This window comes from Belonocnema kinseyi, chromosome 3, assembly GCF_010883055.1.
Source record: "Belonocnema kinseyi isolate 2016_QV_RU_SX_M_011 chromosome 3, B_treatae_v1, whole genome shotgun sequence".
NCBI classification, from domain to species: domain Eukaryota; kingdom Metazoa; phylum Arthropoda; class Insecta; order Hymenoptera; family Cynipidae; genus Belonocnema; species Belonocnema kinseyi.
The window spans coordinates 17,945,528-17,963,932 of NC_046659.1; the positions used below are offsets into that span (position 1 = coordinate 17,945,528).

At 38.4% G+C, this 18,405-nt stretch overlaps 1 protein-coding gene across 1 annotated transcript in view; it reads left to right on the forward strand.

Annotated features, from left to right (window-relative positions):
• The window catches only part of LOC117169168 (DEAD-box helicase Dbp80), a 260,485-nt gene that overhangs the window by 116,087 nt on the left and 125,993 nt on the right, over nt 1-18,405 (forward strand). Inside the window, exon 4 of the mRNA XM_033355394.1 lies at nt 2,936-3,153. Coding sequence (XP_033211285.1) covers nt 2,936-3,153 — 218 coding nt within the window. The remainder of the gene's footprint in view (nt 1-2,935; nt 3,154-18,405) is intronic.

Sequence of the window (18,405 nt, forward strand, 5' to 3'; positions counted from 1 at the left end):
CGATTTCGCTGGAAGCGGGTGCAATTTTTCAGATTAGCACCCGCTCCCGGCGAAATCCTGCGGTTGTCCTTATGACAAATTTTTAATTATATATATATTAATAGTAATAATAATAATAATATATTAATAATATTCGACTGCTCTGAATTTATAGTCGTATGATATTTCTTCCTCATCTTTTGTGCATCTATCCGTAGGTGAAAAAGGCGGATCAGGAATATGGTGTTGAGCATCATCCTCTATGATTTGTGCATCTAAATTTTTTAAAGGTTCTTGGAAATCTAAGGACTCTTCAACCATCATCTCCACCCCGTTAAATTCTTCCATGGCATTCAACAAAATTGCTTCAAAATGTTCTTTGATTTCAATTTTCCTTATGTTTATTGGAGTTTCTTTTATATTTAATGTTTGGAATGTAGGAAGCAGTGAATTTATAACATTCGAAGGATTCACCTGCATTTTCAAACCTGTAGGAAGGTTGAAAAGTTTTGTTTAAAAGAAACATTGAATGTTAAAATATTTTTAAAATATTTTTTTATTTAATAATGTGGATAAAAATCTATAAACCAAAATTTCTATACATGGTCGAGTGGCCACCCTTTTAAACTATTATTTTGAATTTTTCAAATTTAATCAATAAGTAGTTACAAAAAATTTGGAAAATCAAAATGGTCCAAGACAGGGCACCTTCTCCTATTCAGGCTTTTCATGTATAACATAGAAATTGGAAAATTTACTGGTTAACTTACCGTTCTGTTTGGTGGTTTTTGGTTTATTCAGCGAATCCTGTGAAGTTTGTCGGTCTTTGCTTCTTTGGGTTAGGCAAAGTAGCAGTGTTCAAAGCTACAAGCACTAAACTAATTGTAAGAGAATTAGGGCAGACTAGCGGCGTTGAAAACAAGACTGACAATGAATCTTCTTTCGAATTCTGAGGTATTTATATTGCAAGGGTTCGTACATCTTGGTTTAAATCACCTTGTTTTTTTCGCAAAATAAAATTTATCACAGAACGCGCAATAATACATTATTGTTCATTCTGTGATAAATGTTATCATGCGAATAAAAACAAGGTGATTCATTTACAACAGATCGCATTAAAATTAATATTGAACAAACTCAGAAAATAATGTGCACAAAATTTTATTAGAAAGGTTAATAATGCGAAACAATTTAGGGCTAGTTACCCTCTGCAATGCTGTGCATCTCTTAAAAGTACCTAAATACCTTTATCCTCTTTTTCGTATGCAGCACGTATTTTTTCGGGTTTTTTTGCTGAATTTTAGACTTATTTAGCTATTTTATACATTACGTTGATGGACTCCTTTTACTTCCATCTTTATCAAACAAATTTTCCAATTGTTTTATGCCTAGAAAGTATGTATCATCGTAGACACAAAATAAAAAGTTTGTAAATAATGCGCGTAAGATTTAATTAAAAAGGTTAATAATGCGAAATAATGTAGGGGTAGTTACCCTCTTAGTTCTGTTTTTCGCTCAAAAATACCTAAATACCTTCATCCTCTTTTTTGTATATAACACATATTTTTTCGGATTTTTGTGCTCAATTTTAAACTTATTTTGCTATTTTATATATGATTAGGTGGTGCTTTACCTCCGTGTAATTGTTTTATTCATGTTGCATGGACTCTATTTTACATCTATAGTTATAAAACAAATCTCCCAATTTTTTTATGTATGGAAAGTATATATTATCATAGACATAAGATAAAAAGTGTTTAGGGGTAGCTACCCCTATTATTTTTTTTAAAACTCATTTTGGCGAAACACGTTAACTTTATTTTTGTTTCAACTACAAAATATATATTTTCAAATTTTTTTCCGTTGAATTAAAAATTTTTAAGCACAACTTTAAAAATATGCAGGGGTGTTTTACCCCCTCAATATATATATATTGTGAGTAAATTACGTTATTCATTTTTCATCACGAGGAAACTTTTCCAGTAGGTTTGATCGAAATCGATTTAGTTTTTGTGCAAAATACGATACAATCGACACTTGAGATCCCTATCTTTGAGGGGCTGTTTCACCCCCTTAAAGTGTTTTTCCGCAGATATAAAAAAAAATACATATCGCTTAGTTTTTCGAGTACTACAACATATTTAAGGGAGAATCAAATCGGCGAGGGACACCTGAAATTCTTTCCTTGTGAGACCTGAGAGGAACCTTCCGTTATTGTCATTATTAATAACAATTATCTCACAAAACTTAAGAGATATGTTATTCTATTCTCTTGAAAATGAGACAATATTTTTAAATTAGATTGTGAGTTTCTTTCATTAAATCTTTAAAATTATTTTAAGTTTCCTATTATTTTATGATTTAATTTTACATAGTTACCAAGTATAACATCACAGTCTAAGACTTTCAGTGCGGAAATCATTTAGCTTTTCTTTCACTATCAAATATTGTTAAATTTGTTAATAGTTACTTTTCAAAAGTGAGTAACAAAAAATTGTTCATAGGTATTTGAAGAACTCACATTTAAAATTGATAATTTAGAACATTTTTAATTTCGAAAGTTTAAATTGGAACGTTTTTAATCTAAAATGTTATTTATTACTCAGGCATTCCTACTGCCGGATAAAAATTGTTATAATGTGTCTCAAATTAGGGCAATCGTCATTTAAATTGAAATGAAAGTATTGTTATGCTGGGATCATGTTGTTTCAAGTGAAAAAATATTCTAATCAGACGTCAAATGACGTATGCTAATAAACTGTCAGATTGGCATGATGGAAAAATTCGCGAGACAAACGAAACGCGAAAAGCGAGCGAAAACATAGAAGCTTCAATGTGAACATAATGAATAGAAGAATGCATAGTAGAATATCATAGTTAATTATTGTTATTGTTTTATTTATTGTTTATGATTAATATTATTGTTTTAAACATTTATGTATTGTTAAATTTTCAGACCTCAAAATATGATAGCTCAATCTCAGTCTGGAACTGGTAAAACGGCAGCATTTGTTTTAGCCATGCTCAGTAGAGTAGACAGTTCGAAGCCTTATCCTCAAGTTTTATGTTTATCTCCCACTTATGAACTAGCAGTTCAAACTGGTGAAGTTGCTTCTAAGATGTCACAGTTTTGCCCTGAAATAAACATGAAATACGCAGTCAGAGGAGAAGAAAGTAAGTACTGGTTTGTAATATTTAATTTGTAATTCACGCACTTTCTCAGAATGATCAATGAAAGCCTAAGAAAAAAAGAATTTGCTTAAATTTGAAAAATTAAGCAAGGGATTCGAAGGCGTAGGCATAGAAAAGAAAGAATTCGGATTTTTATTGCTAATTTTGCTATAATAATTAACGATACAACCTAAAAAATATTTCTTTATCTCAATTTTATTACTAAGATCTTTGATTTGAGCCATCCCCGAAATTGGCAAAAATTAAAAATTAAAAATAGCTAAAACTATTAAAAAAATTCTATACATTTGTATGAAACTCGGTTTAAGGGGAATTTGAGGTCTCTGACTTCGAATTTTATGCCAAGACGGTTCTAGATCGGTTCACGATATTCCCCGTTAGGATTTTAACATTGCGAGCAGAGGCCTCTTTTATAGTTGCACTGACGACTCTTCTGTTATCTGTTTCGCAATGGACCTTTGTCAGATGTTATTTATCCGTTTTTACCAGATCGACGGCTCTCTACCTCTTTTCTCATATTTTTCACAATAATTGTCTCTATGCTTCTTCATATTTTCTTGGAATTCACCAATAGGGAGACCATATTGTCGGCCTTCACCTCTATGTCCATTTGGATCGTCTGACTTCGAACCGCTTTAGGTACGCGTTGAAACACCCATTTCCGGTAAGTTCTTACGTAGGGTAGAACCGACCTCGCCGTGCCTTCATCCCAGCCACATGTGTAGCTGCGAAATTAGATGGTGTATCTATCTTCCTGTGCCTGCTTTTAGCCATAGTTCCTGCCCGCTTTGCCACCTATCCACTGTTTGACTCTTCTTGGACTCCCTTTCGCCCTCAGTGCCAGGATGTCGATGTCCGCCGAACAGACGATCATGCTATCTTCCGCAAATCCTAACAGTTCCGTTACTTCAAGCAAGTCTATCTCCAGGAATTCATCATACATATCATTCTGTATGAGGGGTCTACCATTGAGTCCTGTAGAGCACCAGACGTCATTTCTTTCTTGATGTTCTAAGAATATCCCTCGTAAACCACCCGCACCATATATCATTCAGAAAATTGTCAAGTATACAAACTAGGTATGTTGGGACCTTTTTGCTTTTTAGAGCGCCGACGCAGTTTTTCCACCTTGCTAAATTGAAGGCGTTTCGTATATCTATTGAAAAGGAAGCGCAAAACCCTTTTTTTTAGCTTTCCGGGTTTTTTCCTTGCCTTCCCGGCCATGTCGACTGCTGTGTGGATCGCATCGACAGTCATCTGCCCCTTACGTAATCTAAACTGCTTCTGGGACAAGATATGTTCTTCGGTCATGTGACTGTTCAGTCTTTAGAGAATTAGTCTTTCTTATACCTTTCCCACGAAGTCCAAGAGGCATATTGACCTGTAAGCCGATATCTTGTTCAGAGAATTGTCTCTCTTTCTAAGAAGAACTCTGCCTGATCTCTATCCTTAAGGTCTTGGATCTCTGCCACGATCTGGTTGGAGAGGTCTGGTTTCTTGTATTACTCGCTAGAGAGCATTCATGTCCACCTTCTCTTTGGCCGTTTTTTAAGTAGATTTGGTGCTGCTTTACTCCTATTTAGGTTAACTATAGAACACATTGTACACCTGGGTGCCTTGCTGCAGTCCTTATGTTTGTGGCCCGTTTATCCACATTTCCAACAGGATTCTTCTGTCGAGGCCGCTGCATTTTCTAATCATATACCCGTATTTTAGGTACTTAAAACACCTAGTTACTTCGACTTATTCGCGGATTCTAGTTTATCCAGTTCAATTATTCTTATCAATTTTCGTTTTAAAGTAACTGCATTATTTCAAAAAAGTACAGTTTCAATTGTTTCTTAAATTTTTTGCAATTAAAAGCTATTAGCAAATTTAACATCTACAAAAATGCATAGAAATTTTGAAATCAAAATTTTTTTTGGTTTTTGTCAATAATGTCACATTTTTATGTAAAACTTTATTTTCAACTACATTTATATTTTTACTTTTAGCACGAAAACATTTAAATTGTTTATCCTAAGCAATTCACTTTTGGACAATTTCCGGCTCTTCTATCCCACTGCGCGAGGGGGGGGGGGGGGCAGGAGAACGATGATTCGTAAATGTGTGCAAGATTAAAAAAATTATTATTTGATCGAAAAAATGTTCTGCCACAAATAGTAGTAGGGGGCCATGTATGAAACATTATTTCTCAACTGCCCGACTTTAAAAGTTGTATTCTTTAATTGTCTTAGAATTCTATGAATATTTTTATCTAGATAACAGTAATAAATCAAAAAAGTAGTAGACCTACATTACCACCCCTCCCTAAGTTGTGGGAGTTAAACTTACCACCCCGACATCTGTACGTGTAGTTCGAATGAGGATTCAAAACTTTAAGGCTGCATAGCACCACAGCAATTGGCTCTTTTATTCTACTGATTTTTCATATAAGGATTCCTTATCATGATTTTCGTTCAATCGTGAGAAAATTATATAATAAGAAATCCATTAGATGAAAACATCACAGGCCTATATTGATGTAGGTATTTACGTATTGGTCCTCACTTTAAACTGATTTTAGTCTCTAAAAGTTATATTCTAACCTTTTTAGGTAGAAGTTCGATATCGCTTTGCAAAAGTGGTTGAACTGTGATACTATAGTTTATAACATGAGTTTGTTTTGTAACGGATGTTTTAACGCAGCAGAAATATAGGTTTCTAGAAGCGCAATTCTTTGTACAATCAATTAATACGGATTTGTATATCGAGTACAATGCTCCTAAAGCGAGGGCTCTATATCCCAAGTAATGCAACGAATCTAAACCTATTTACTTCCAAGTCTTTAATCATTTTTGTATGGTAATATTGCTAATACACATTTATTCTCTGTATCGTCGAGGCTCCATCGTGTCTTTCTAAGGCCATTTTTAGATATTTTTTTATGTAGTTAAATTAGTTTGTGACGTAGGGCAGGGGTATCATTTTTTTGAACGTTCTCAGTAGAGGTTACATTAAACTATTCATGAAAGTGTTGTTCTATCTCAGTATATAAATCTAATATTTCGTAGTTATTATATGTATTACAGTTTTTACCTACTATTTAAATGGGTTGAACTATTTCTTTAGTTTTAATGTAATCTTTATATGAGGAGTCTAATGTTAATTTGCCTGTAAGTATTATAATGTGAACATTGAGTTGTGGTATAAAGGTTGCCTTGTGCAGTAGGTTAGGTGAATGATTACAATTTAAACTTCCATATCTATCACAAATACTATATTCGGGGGTTTTTGTATCAATTAGGTTAATATCAGCTTCTGGAAGTTTAAAAATCTTATATTTTTCTATCTCTCTACAATTCGGAATAGTCTTGATATCGATCGCGAGACATACTGAGAGAAGAATTCTCCTGTAGCTAGGGGTTCGCACACTAACAGTGCCGGTGGAACACTACCAGTTCACATTTACCTTATCTTGATTAAAGTTTCCTTGGTAAATCATATGATAACTATCTACAGTTTGTTCTGTTTGATAACTCACGCATGAACAATCAACTTCAAAATATCCAGAGCAGTGGCAGCTGGGAAGAACCATTAGTATACATTCAAGCGCCCGAAGTATTCGGACGGGTGTTCCACTACTTCGGCCCTTGCTGTTTCGGGTGAGCACCCGAATAGTTGGGTTGCTCGCACGTCTAAGTCGTACGAGCGCGCAAATCCTTCGTGTGAAAAAAGTGATGCTACCCGAACTGTTGGTTTGCCAACCCGAGCTACACGGGAATTGTTTGCTCAGTGAGGACTCTTAATACTTTATCACATAGTAATAATTGGGTACTATAGACATATCAGTGAAACACTTCTATAGCGCCGATTTTGGGACTGACGGTGGGTAGGAACTAACTCATTATAGCCCGCTTCGCTTTTGTTTGTTCACGCTTGAGTGCTCGCCTGAGTGATAATCGCGCAGCTTATTTTGCACCTAACTGCGACGCGGCGTCAATTCTCGGAAGGGCTATAGAAGGGAGGGCTATTAAATGGTTTCACTGTACTTTAGTCTTCGTGACTATTCCCAGAAGTATTAGAATTGGTTTGATCCCTATCACCTTTATTTGAAAGACAAGGCATCGTATCATTTATATGATCTCTTAACGTTTTTTTTATCAGAATATCTGCATAGTTTTATCAAAAAGTTTAGTTATCATGTAGGAGCCTTTTCATGACGGGTCCAGTTTATTAGTTTTCGGTTGACGTAAGAGTTTTCTCAGTTGTCATATTTTGTAAAAGGGTGAAAATGATGTTTTTTGATTTTTCATAGTATGGACTGCAAAGTTCACGTATGTATTTAAAATTATCGTCCCATTTTCTGTGATTTCGGCGGTTGCAGGTTTAGACAGATTTATTAGAGTCAAATGCATACGTTATATATTCCCGCTTGACAGGGTGTAAAACGAAGTTATTTTCACGGGTTGAATGTTTCGAGCGTCTTTGAATTGCTGATATAATTAAGGAATTAAAGGAACCCGCACTGAGTGCATGAGAAAATTTCTTTCGGTAGATTGGGTAAAACTTGGTAATTTTGTAGGTTATCAGGGCCCAATGAAATATAAAAAATTCATTTTTTAAATGGAAAATTTTCACGATATACGGCGCCCAGCTCTCAAAATTAGAGCATAAGATATATCCGTATAGCATTGAAAGCAAAAATGACAAAATCAGTATCACGCATTAAAATGTGGTAAATATGACGTCCGTCTGAAAAAGCGTGCTTCTCGCAACGGCCAAACGCTAAGGGCTCAATATTTTTAATCAACTAAGACATTCACCATTTCGGTGCAGCAACGGTAATAAAATATGGTCAGTGTTAAGTACGGTAATGTCAATCATAAAAACCGCCCTGTTCGCAAGTGAAGGTGCTCGTGAAGTGAAGGTGCTCGTCCGCGAATGCGTATTATTTGTGAAAGTGTGTGAGTTTTCTTTAGGACTAGAGTTGTCTTGTATAAAAAGGAAGGCAATGAAATAAACACGAAATCTCTTTTTATGTTTCGGCCCGCATGAAAGGAATGAACAGAGGAAACTGAAGTTAGAAAAGTGCCGTCCATAAAAAATTCCTTCCATACGGTAGACTTATTAATAAATGGTACAGCAAATGGTAAGTACTGTATCGTTACCAATTTTCTCTCTTTCTGTTGTTGCTATAAATGTGACAGCAACGTTTTGTAGACATTGTATGATATGGGTTTATGTCATTAGATATGTGCCTTGCAGAAACAACCACATACCTGTAACGTTAATCCTTGTACGGGGAGATAAATACGGGTTTTCTTTTTTGAATAAACGTAGGATACTTATTTATGATGTAATTCTAAGTACCTTGCTTTATTAAAATGACCAATCGATAATTCCTATTTAACAAGGATTTAAATTCTGAAATATAAAATCAAATTTAAAGCACTTCCACTGAACGAATATAGGCTATACCCTCTTGGATGAGGGGTAGTTAAATACATGATTGCCCACATAAAAATAAATAAATTAAAATGGATGGCAGTGTGGTGTCTTCGCACTCAATTCTATATTAACCCTAAAGTGTATCTGGCTTGGATTGTAACATCGCCGGTCTTAGAGAAATCTGCAACCATTCGGCAGCAATAGTTTTTTTTACATTTTCGGTCTCCATCTAGTGCAGTTTCATGTACGGGCAAGCTAGCTGCATGGCCTGTACCTTCTGTATCAAGAACTGTCAGTCCAAAGAAGATTCCAGAAATCTGTTGGGGAAGAAAGATGAAATCTTTTGATGGTAAGTTATTTTTACTTTTGCAATAAATATCGGGACGGTTTTTAAAAGAGAAGATTTATTTGGAATTATGCTCAGCGTCACCAACTATGTACGTTAAAATATCAAAGATATAGTGTTATATGTAACATTATAAGGCTAATGTTTCGTTTAAAAATGAATGTTCATTTTATATTGCATATTTAAGATTTTAAAGCTTGTGTTGATGGATGGTTCAACTACTAAAGTTCTTTTTATATTTTTGAATGAAAACTTTCTTTTTATTAATAATTGGCATGTTTTCAAATAAACAAATAAACTACTTCCGTTTATTTCAGGGATATGAAAGTAAAGTTGTCTTCCTCCCTTGCGTAAAATTTACACTGCGATTTATGAAATGCGGTTTATGAATACGGTTTATGAAAATGATTGAAAATTCGTCTTTTCGTACAAAAGTCGTCTTTTTTGTTGAAAGTATATTCTTTTTTATTAAAAATTCTATTATATTTTTGTTTGACAGTTAATTCTTTTTATTTCAAATGTCTCGTATCATCTTTTTGATTTAGAATTTGTCTCCTTTGTATAAGAATTCTGCTGTTCGGTTAGAATTTTAATTGTCTTCTTTAGTTAATCTTTTTGGTTGAAAATTGAACTATTTTTTTCTTCTAAAATTCGTCTTTTGGATAGGAAATTCGTCCTTTTTTTAAATTCATCTTTAGATATCAAATTTTTTTTGGTTGGAAATTATTCTTTTTTGGTTGGAAGTTCATTCTTTTAAATTGCAAACTCTACTATTATATTTGTGTTTTAGAATTCATCTTTATTGGTTGAAAATTCTGCTATTTGGTTCAACATTTCATTATTTTTTCAAAGATTTCACTATGTTGTTAAAAAGTCATCGTTTTTGGTCGAAAGTTAAACTGTCTCATTGAACATTCGTCTATTGGATAGCAAACTCATATTTTGATAGAAAAATAGTCTTTTTGTCTAAAAGTTAATTCTTTTTAATTGAAAACTATACTATTATATTTTTGGTTCTGATTGCATCTCCATTGGTAAAAATTCTGCTATTTGGTTCAAAATTTAATTATTTTTTTGAAAATTTCAATATAAACTGTGTAATTGAAAGTTCGCATTTTGAATAAAAAGTTCGTCTTTGTGGGTTTAAAATTTGTCTTTTTGGTAGAAAAATCTCATTTTTGTGCTTGAAAATGAATTCCTTTTCACTGAAAAGTCTATTATTAAATTTTTGGTTTAGAATGTAATATCTATTGGTTAAAACTTCTACTATTTATTGAAAATTTAATTATATTGTTGCAGTTTTAACTATTTGTTTGAAAATACGTCTATCTAGGTTGAAAATGAACTTCATGGTGATAAATTTGAATGTTTGCAAATATTTAATGAATTAAGGGTCTTTTCAGATATATCAAAGTGAAGAATGTTCTACCCTTAAAGGATGAAACTTTAAATGCTTTCTTGAGTACAATCAACTCCCATAGACCCGGTGCTGCTATCTTGAAAGTCATGCAGCCTTTCTGAACGGATCGAGTTACTCTAGTTGTAGATAATTTACCGAAGCTTTTATCGGAACTCTACAATGAGGACTACGAAGCATATTCTTTACAAGTGTTAAGAAAGGTCCTTGTTGACTTATCAATCGCACAGGAACAACTGCGAGCTGTAATAGAAAAAGCCTTAGTCCAAAGTAAGATTTTATATTGGGTTTCAATTAAAGCTGGGAAGATTACTGCATTCAAATTTAAGGCTTCATGCCATACTTCACTAGAAATGCCCTCTTTGTATCTTGTTAAGGGAATATGTTATCCTCGGTCAGTTTTGTTCAAGAGTGGAGCAGTTCAGTACGGTCTAGAGCATAAGGATATTGCCAGAAAAGAGTATAAAGAGTATATCACGAAAAAGCACACCAACTTCGTAATGGAAACTACGGGATTTATCATAATTCTTGATTGTCCTGCTTTCGGTGCATCACCTGATGTTTTCGTTTGTTGTAAATGCTGTCGACCAGGCTGCCTAGAAATTAAATACCCTTATTCGATGTTGGATGCAAAGATGGATTTGACATAATTTGCTAAAAAGAAAAACCAGTTTTCTCCTGTTAAAATATGGCGGTACCTTTTCGCTGGATAGAAACCACGAATATTATTATCAGATTATGTTGCAAATGCCCTATTGAATGGTTTCATTTAGTATGTATAGGTTTAACACAGATTCCTGATGACGATTTTTATTGGTTGTGCGATGCTTGCAACAGCTTAGTTCAAAATGCATAATGGCATTTACAAATGTAACTATAGCTACGGTGAAGGAACCAATTGCCGAAAAAATCGTAAACCTCAAATTTGATTATCCTTTTTCCCATGGGCGAAAACTCAATACTTTGTTACCCGGACAGAAAATTGATCCAACTTTAATATCTGTACGTATTTTTATACATGAAATTAAAACTTGAGATAAAAATGGCAAAAAATAAAGTAAATGAGTTAAGAACACAATTTTGCGAAGTGGATTCCCCAATCGCTCGAGTGCTATAGACTGATTAGTCGAGGGTATGAGCGCCAATGGCAGCTTAATCAAAAATTCAAATAAAGGAGAAATTTACTTGATTACTGGACAAAATTATAGAACAAAGTTTAATTAATGACACGTAATATCTCAAAGAATACCACTTTAAAGAGGGCGTTGTAATTCGCTAATTAAATAATAAAATAATATTTAATCACGTAGTTGAAATTTAAAAAATTGTAAGAGGACTTTATTCTGCACACCAATCGCACGACACCCGCGTCTAACCGCATTTCCGAAAAGATCTTCGCTCGTTAATTTTGGCGATGCGATCGCGGGCTAATGTCCTCCCCCTCACTTGCGCTGTAAGTGGCGCGCCACCACCAAGCTAGCCGTTAAGTATAGCGCGCTTTGAGACCAAGAGTAACTTTTCCAAGAACCCACAGAACGTACACATCGATGCTCCTAAATTAAAGGACATTATCAGCCTTACCTTGCCTCCTTACTTATTAGAACCCTACCCCCCCCCCCCCCCCCCCTCTAACATTTGCATGCCTCCTTCACGGCACAGTCAAAGTCGACTCCCTTTACGGAGAGAGTTACTCCCTTATCGGAAGGACCACCCCGCGACATGGAGAAATCCAACATCAGCACGAAGAGAGTCGTGCCCATATCAATGAAATTCGATTGCATCCTCGAAAAGCCCCATATCATCGTGGAAACCCCGTGTCACCACAGAACCCAACCCTCTGTTAGAATACGAGCTTTTAGCTCTCTCTCATGTCTGTGCTACATACCACGTGCGGCAAGGCGCTCTTATCACCGTACCGATAAGCGTCCTGCCTTCCTTGTCTCCCGACAGCCAGTCTAGGGTGTCAGTGCGAGTCAGTCTCGACGTCGATATCAAACCGTCACCATAAACGGACGACACCACCCTTGGATTTCGCGCACGTTCCCTCTGTCTCTCGCTTAGGACATCTCCCGCAAAGCGCCGCGATCCTCGCAACGCGGATGCATCTTACCTGGATCTCGATCCCAGTAGTCCTTCATGGTTCTTATCCCCCCAGGAGTCAACCCCACCCTCTATTACGAGGTTGGATTGTGCCGTAAGACGACTACCCCCGAGTAATTACGTTGACACTTCCTGATTGCTCTCCGCGCATAAATACCCCGAGCGGACGATTGGATATGAGCTCTCCCCGAGCAAACTGCTCTTCTGAGGATCGCGGTCGACAATTACGACACTCCGGAGGCTGTTACATTAGTATCCTGTATTTCAATTAACACCCCGTTCAATCGAGTATCTAAAAATACAATCCGTGTAACTCGCCGTCGTCGCAATTTCATCCTGAGCGACAGTGATTCCTGTGACTACTCCATCACCGCAGATCACAAAATCAAGTAGACGAGCGGTCTACTTGAAAAAGTAACCAGCCTTACAACATCCAATCGAAACTTCCAAAACTATCTTCTACTCTACACACTCCACTTATAAACAGTGCTCCCTCTGCTCAGGGTATGCGTTACTCTTAAACAAAAAACAACAAAAAATTTTTACTTCTGGGAGTGAATAAACACTCAGTGGCGCTCATGACAAAACGAACTCCGACAATGAATCGTCAGTCCTTTCACCTGGAGTGTGACTCACAGGAAAAACTTTCCTCTGGCAGTAATCTCCAAAAACAATGGGACTATGGCCAACTCTACAGGAAACCTATCGCTTGTAGACAACCAAGGCCCTATGGGTAATCCTCCCTGGGACCAAATCCACGTCCTGTGGGAAATAACCCCCCGCTAAAAACCACGTGCATGCTAATTAGGCACCCTACCTAAATCTAAAAGCATTGCAGACAATTCTAAATGCCCTCCCTGTCCCCTCACGCCCCCTTCAAGAGTTCCAGGGTCATAATTATGAAGACCCCACTATCTTCCTAAATCAAATGGAACAATATTTTCACAACCAAGGAACTCCAGCCGAACAACGAATTACCCTAGTAACTCAAGACCTAAAAGATATTGCCGCGAGATGGTTGGAAATTTTCGGTGTTCTCCCCTTTGAATGGGCCCGTTTCAGGGAACTATTCCTACAAAAATAGAATGGGGCCAACACACTAGGTCGCCTGACTTCCCAGCTATACTCCCAAAAACAAGGAGACAAAGAGCCTGTTTCTATCTTCCTTCAGAAAAAGTCTCTACTTTTTCAACGCCTACAACCCAATGCCCCCGAAGAAGCTAGGGTCGCTACGCTCTTAGAATTACTCCGTCCCTTAATTCTTCGCGGCATCAGGGCTTCCCAGCCAGCTGATTTCAGCAACCTTATGTCTAGAACAGTAGAGGCCGAATTCGACGAAACTGAAAGAAACCCAAACCTCCAAACGGGTTGAGAGTTCACATGATTGTACCGAATCCACCTTCTTACGCCTCCCCCCGATAAGACGTCAAACCACGAAACGACGTCATCGGTTTGTCCCCACTTCCGACTAATTCTTAACAAGAAAGAAATACAGGCCCTTTTTGACAGCGCGTCTACGGAAAATTTTGTACACCCCCAGCACTTAACTGAAGCCTAGCATAAGCGAATAAGTCCTCGGAAAGAAAAAGTGGACATAGCAAAAACCGGAGCGTTTCTTAATCTCCAAGGAACTGTGGAACTAGAAGACACCGTGTGCCGGAATTGACACCCAAACCCATTCAGCTGAACACAAAATAGAACTCACAACTAGCTAACTATTTCGACTACGTTCCTACCCCTGTTCAGAAGAAAAACGCAAGCTTATCTGGGATCAGGCACAATAAATGTCAGCTTATTAAATATTTGAGTCCTCAAATTCCCCTTATAGTTCCCCAGTAGTCATCGTAATACGTAAAAACGGTAAACTGAATTTGTGTGTCGATTACCGACGCTTAAACGCCATTACTGTCGATACATCCCAGGAGTTACCACACATTCATGATGCCCTTAAAAGTCTAGGAAATATCCGCATTTTTCGACTATCAACCTCCGTAATGGCTTCTGGCAAGTTCCGAAAGAAGCAAGCTCAAAAAAATACAATGCCTTCACCCTTCCCCAGGGCAACACCTTTCAATTGAAGGTTATGCCATTTGGCCTAAAAAAATGCTCCTAGCACGTTCCAACGGCGAATGTCCCAAATCGCCCTTGTTGGATGCATCAATAAATTTTGTATGGTTGACCTAGATGATATCATCTAGTCTCAATCCTAAGAATAACATATTCATCATGTTGAACTTATTTTGGAACGTTTCAATATTCACGGTCTTAAATGTTCGCTAGGAAAAAACCGCTTCAGAAAAACCTCAACCGACTTTCTCGGTTACGTTATCACCGCCAAAGCCAACTTCCCCCAGAGCGAGCACGTGAATGCTGTACTTGAAGCCACCCCTCTCAAATAAAAAAAAAGTTTACAAAAGTTCCTAGGTATTTGTGGATGGATCCAGGAATATGTCCCCCATTTTTCCATTACAGCCGCACCACTTACGAATGTCCTCGGTAAGCAAGGCAGTTGATGGAACTAGACCCCAGAAGCAGAACGTGCTTTCCAAAACGTGAAAACCCTCTTTAAAAAGCCCTAACGCCTAGGGCGCCCTATCGCCGGACTACCCTACACCCTGCAAACCGATGCAAGTCCTATAGGAGTGGGAAGGGTACTATACAAAACCAAGTTAGACTCTACTCGAAGCATTATCAGCCACGCCAGTGCCAAATTTCCCCCCACTCAGTCCCGTTACGAAAAAAACGAGCGAGAATGCCTCACAATAATTTGGGCCCTTAATAAGTTTCCTTCCTATGTAGGAGGCCATCCCTTCGTCTTCAGAACGGGCGATGAAGCAATCACATGGCTACATCCTGCTAAGGAGGCCCGGGGCAAATTCAGACAATGGGCCTGCCAACTAGGAACTCATACGTTCACTATAGAAAAATGCCTCACGAGTCAAAGCCTACTCCCTGAGACCCTAGCGGTAGCCCCCTCTGGCATTAACGATGAGGAGGATCCATTCATCGATGAACGCCTGGTGCCCCTTGAAAATAAAAATCACACGTCCGAAGAGCCACCGTACCTTTCGTCGATGAAAACGCGTCATCTGTACAATGACATTACAAGTGCGCAACAGGCACATGATGAGACATGTAAAATCGACTAAAAAATTAAACAGCTTGCATCACTACCGGCTCTTAAGGAAAAAGAAGCATTTTTTTTAAACAGCATTCCCTTAACGATGGTGGTCTCTAGAGAGCCAGCGGTACAATAACCTGCATCTGGCTTCTCCACGTTCCAGATACCTAATGAGTTGATGTAATGAGTCCTTACCCCCGATCGGGACGAGGAAAAATCTATCTTCTTATAGTAAGCGACCTTTTTTTAAGATGGACAGAGGCCTTCCCCCTAAGCAACGCTAAGGACCCCTAGATAATCGCTACGGTAAAACGCGAGGTTTTCCGTCATTTCGGTTATCTCAGAGCCCTACTTACCGATAACGGGTCCCAACTTACGGGGAAAAATGGCTTGAAGCTTGCCAAAAATGGTCTACCTCCTGCTGGACCACCCCCACTTACCATCCCTGAGCCAATCCAACCGAACGCCGTAATCATGACCTTAAAAAAGGTATGAGGTTACGCCTAACTGTGTGCCTTACAAAGACTGGGATCTTCACATTCCCGAGATTCTTTATAACACCCGTACTCGACGTAACACTGCAACTGGGCTCACTCTCAGTTAAGTTCTTTTCGTAGCTAATCTCAAACGTCCTGGCGAATGGACCTTCCCAAGACCACCCACACCCACTTACAGTTCCAGGAACACCCGGAAAGTGAGGCAGCGTCAGGCCCAGCCCTAAAGAAAAAAGCGCCGAAATAAGTTCCTGAAGAATCCGCGCAAAAATACGAAATCGAAGACCAAGTCTTTGTCCGAAACCACCAACTCTCGGATACCCAAAAAAGTTTTAATGCCGCCTTACCCCGTTACGCAATCGACCCCTCACTATTCTAGAACAGATTAGTGGACAGGTCTATACAATGGACCCGATTGATCGTGTCGCTAAAATGCACACCTCTCAGATCTACCCTGTGCACCCCCGCAAAAATACCCGCGTTGTCACGCGAATGACTGGCCTCACTGTTGCTCATCCTGATATCCAGGTCGACCAAAATGAGGACCTTCTTCAAAATTCTACACCACTGCCTTGTGAGGCACCCAGACTACGTATTGGACCCACAACTCTCCTAATACCTCGAGTCTACCGACGACACAGAGAACGCCTAAGAAAAATGTCCGAACCAAGTCCGGTCGTCCGTCCGCAACTTCAAGTCCCTCCGGTCCGGAAATAAATAAAAGGACCTTCGTGTATCAGAGTAACTTTACGAATCTCTTGTGATATTCCAATTTGGCCGATAATTTTACACGCGAAAATGTAAAATTCATTATGTGAAAGACTAAAATAAAGTTGATCAGGGCGACTGGTTTCGAACACTCGAAAGCTCAAACTTCGCACAATTTCATGGAGATTGAAGAAACACAAGCCGGACACGTTAAAATAGTTAAAATAGGAGTAGCTCGAATTCGTTCTATTTTTGTGTAAAAGCTGTCAACAAAGTTGAACATAGCTGTCAATTTCCTCGCTTTAAAAATAAAAATGCTCTAAAATTGAAGGATGAATGTATCGATAAACAAAGAACACGAGAGACGCTTTCGTATTCAAATATTATTTGATTAATAATTCTAAATTTTTAATTAATTATAAATAAAAAATGTTATAGTTTCCGCCGGGGTGAAATTAAAGATCTTTGGTAAAACTAAAAATCTCGATGTAATTTTCAATCACAGGAAAGTGATTTTACCGACGCATGGTATTTTTACACGCTGCGACTGAATTTTCCCTTATGAATGTAAAGTCCGTACGAGGGTAAATTCACACAGTGAAGTGTGTGATATTTACAATCCCGGAGGGGCCCCCATTCGGTTCGGTTTTGATTCCTCTAGAATCAAACCGAAGGGCCTATGACAAAGCCACTGCACGCGTCCTCGGGTTGCGGATAGAGGGTCCCTGTACCAAGGGTTTCTTCTGCATATGGTTACAAAAATAAATAGGCAGTCGCGGACAATTGTCCAGGGGTGATCCCGAAGGAATTAACCCCCAAACGGAAGTGTGAAAACCGTGCCGAAAGCTGAATGGCACCTGGGTGACGTGTCTAGAACGGTGACTCTGGAATACCGGGCGACCTCTCAAAGTACGCAGCCTTATCCTTGCATGCGGGGCTCCACAAGGATGGACGAACCCCTTTCCCTAGCTTCTCATGGGAACAACAATGACAACACCAAACATAGTTGTAGTAAGTGCGATTCAAAACAACAGAACGCGCAGGGCTTCCGACAATGGGTCGGCCAACAATGCCGACCAATCTAGAGCTGGGGGAGCTAATAAAAATGGATTCAATGCGATGGATCGGCGGGAACTCGCAACCTTTGGGTGGACGGAGCGACTGAATCACGACTTGCTAGAGTGCTACGATGCGAGTGTGGCCGCTGAAGGGGGTTACATGGCACGGCTGCATGCTCTGTGGTGCGAGAAACACCAGGAGCTATCGCACTTTTCGCAGCTACGTCTGCGAAACCATGCTAAACTACTCCGTAAAAGGGGCTATGTAAGCGGAACGCCTACTCTACCACAGCTAGAACAAGCCGGCAACAGAGAAAGAGAGGCGACACTAAGGTCAACCGCGGGCAGACATCCAATAGATGAAGAGCGATGCTTTACCACCCGGAGAAACATCAGCACCAAGGTTTCTCTAAAGCCTAAAGATCTGGCTGAAATGGATGAGGAGCTTCGTGGACATGTTTCCGGAGAATCCGACCTCTGGGCTATCAATTATTGTGTGTATAATGCAGCGAGAGCTTTGGCCGATGCGAACCGTCAAACAAAACCAACGGCTGATCATA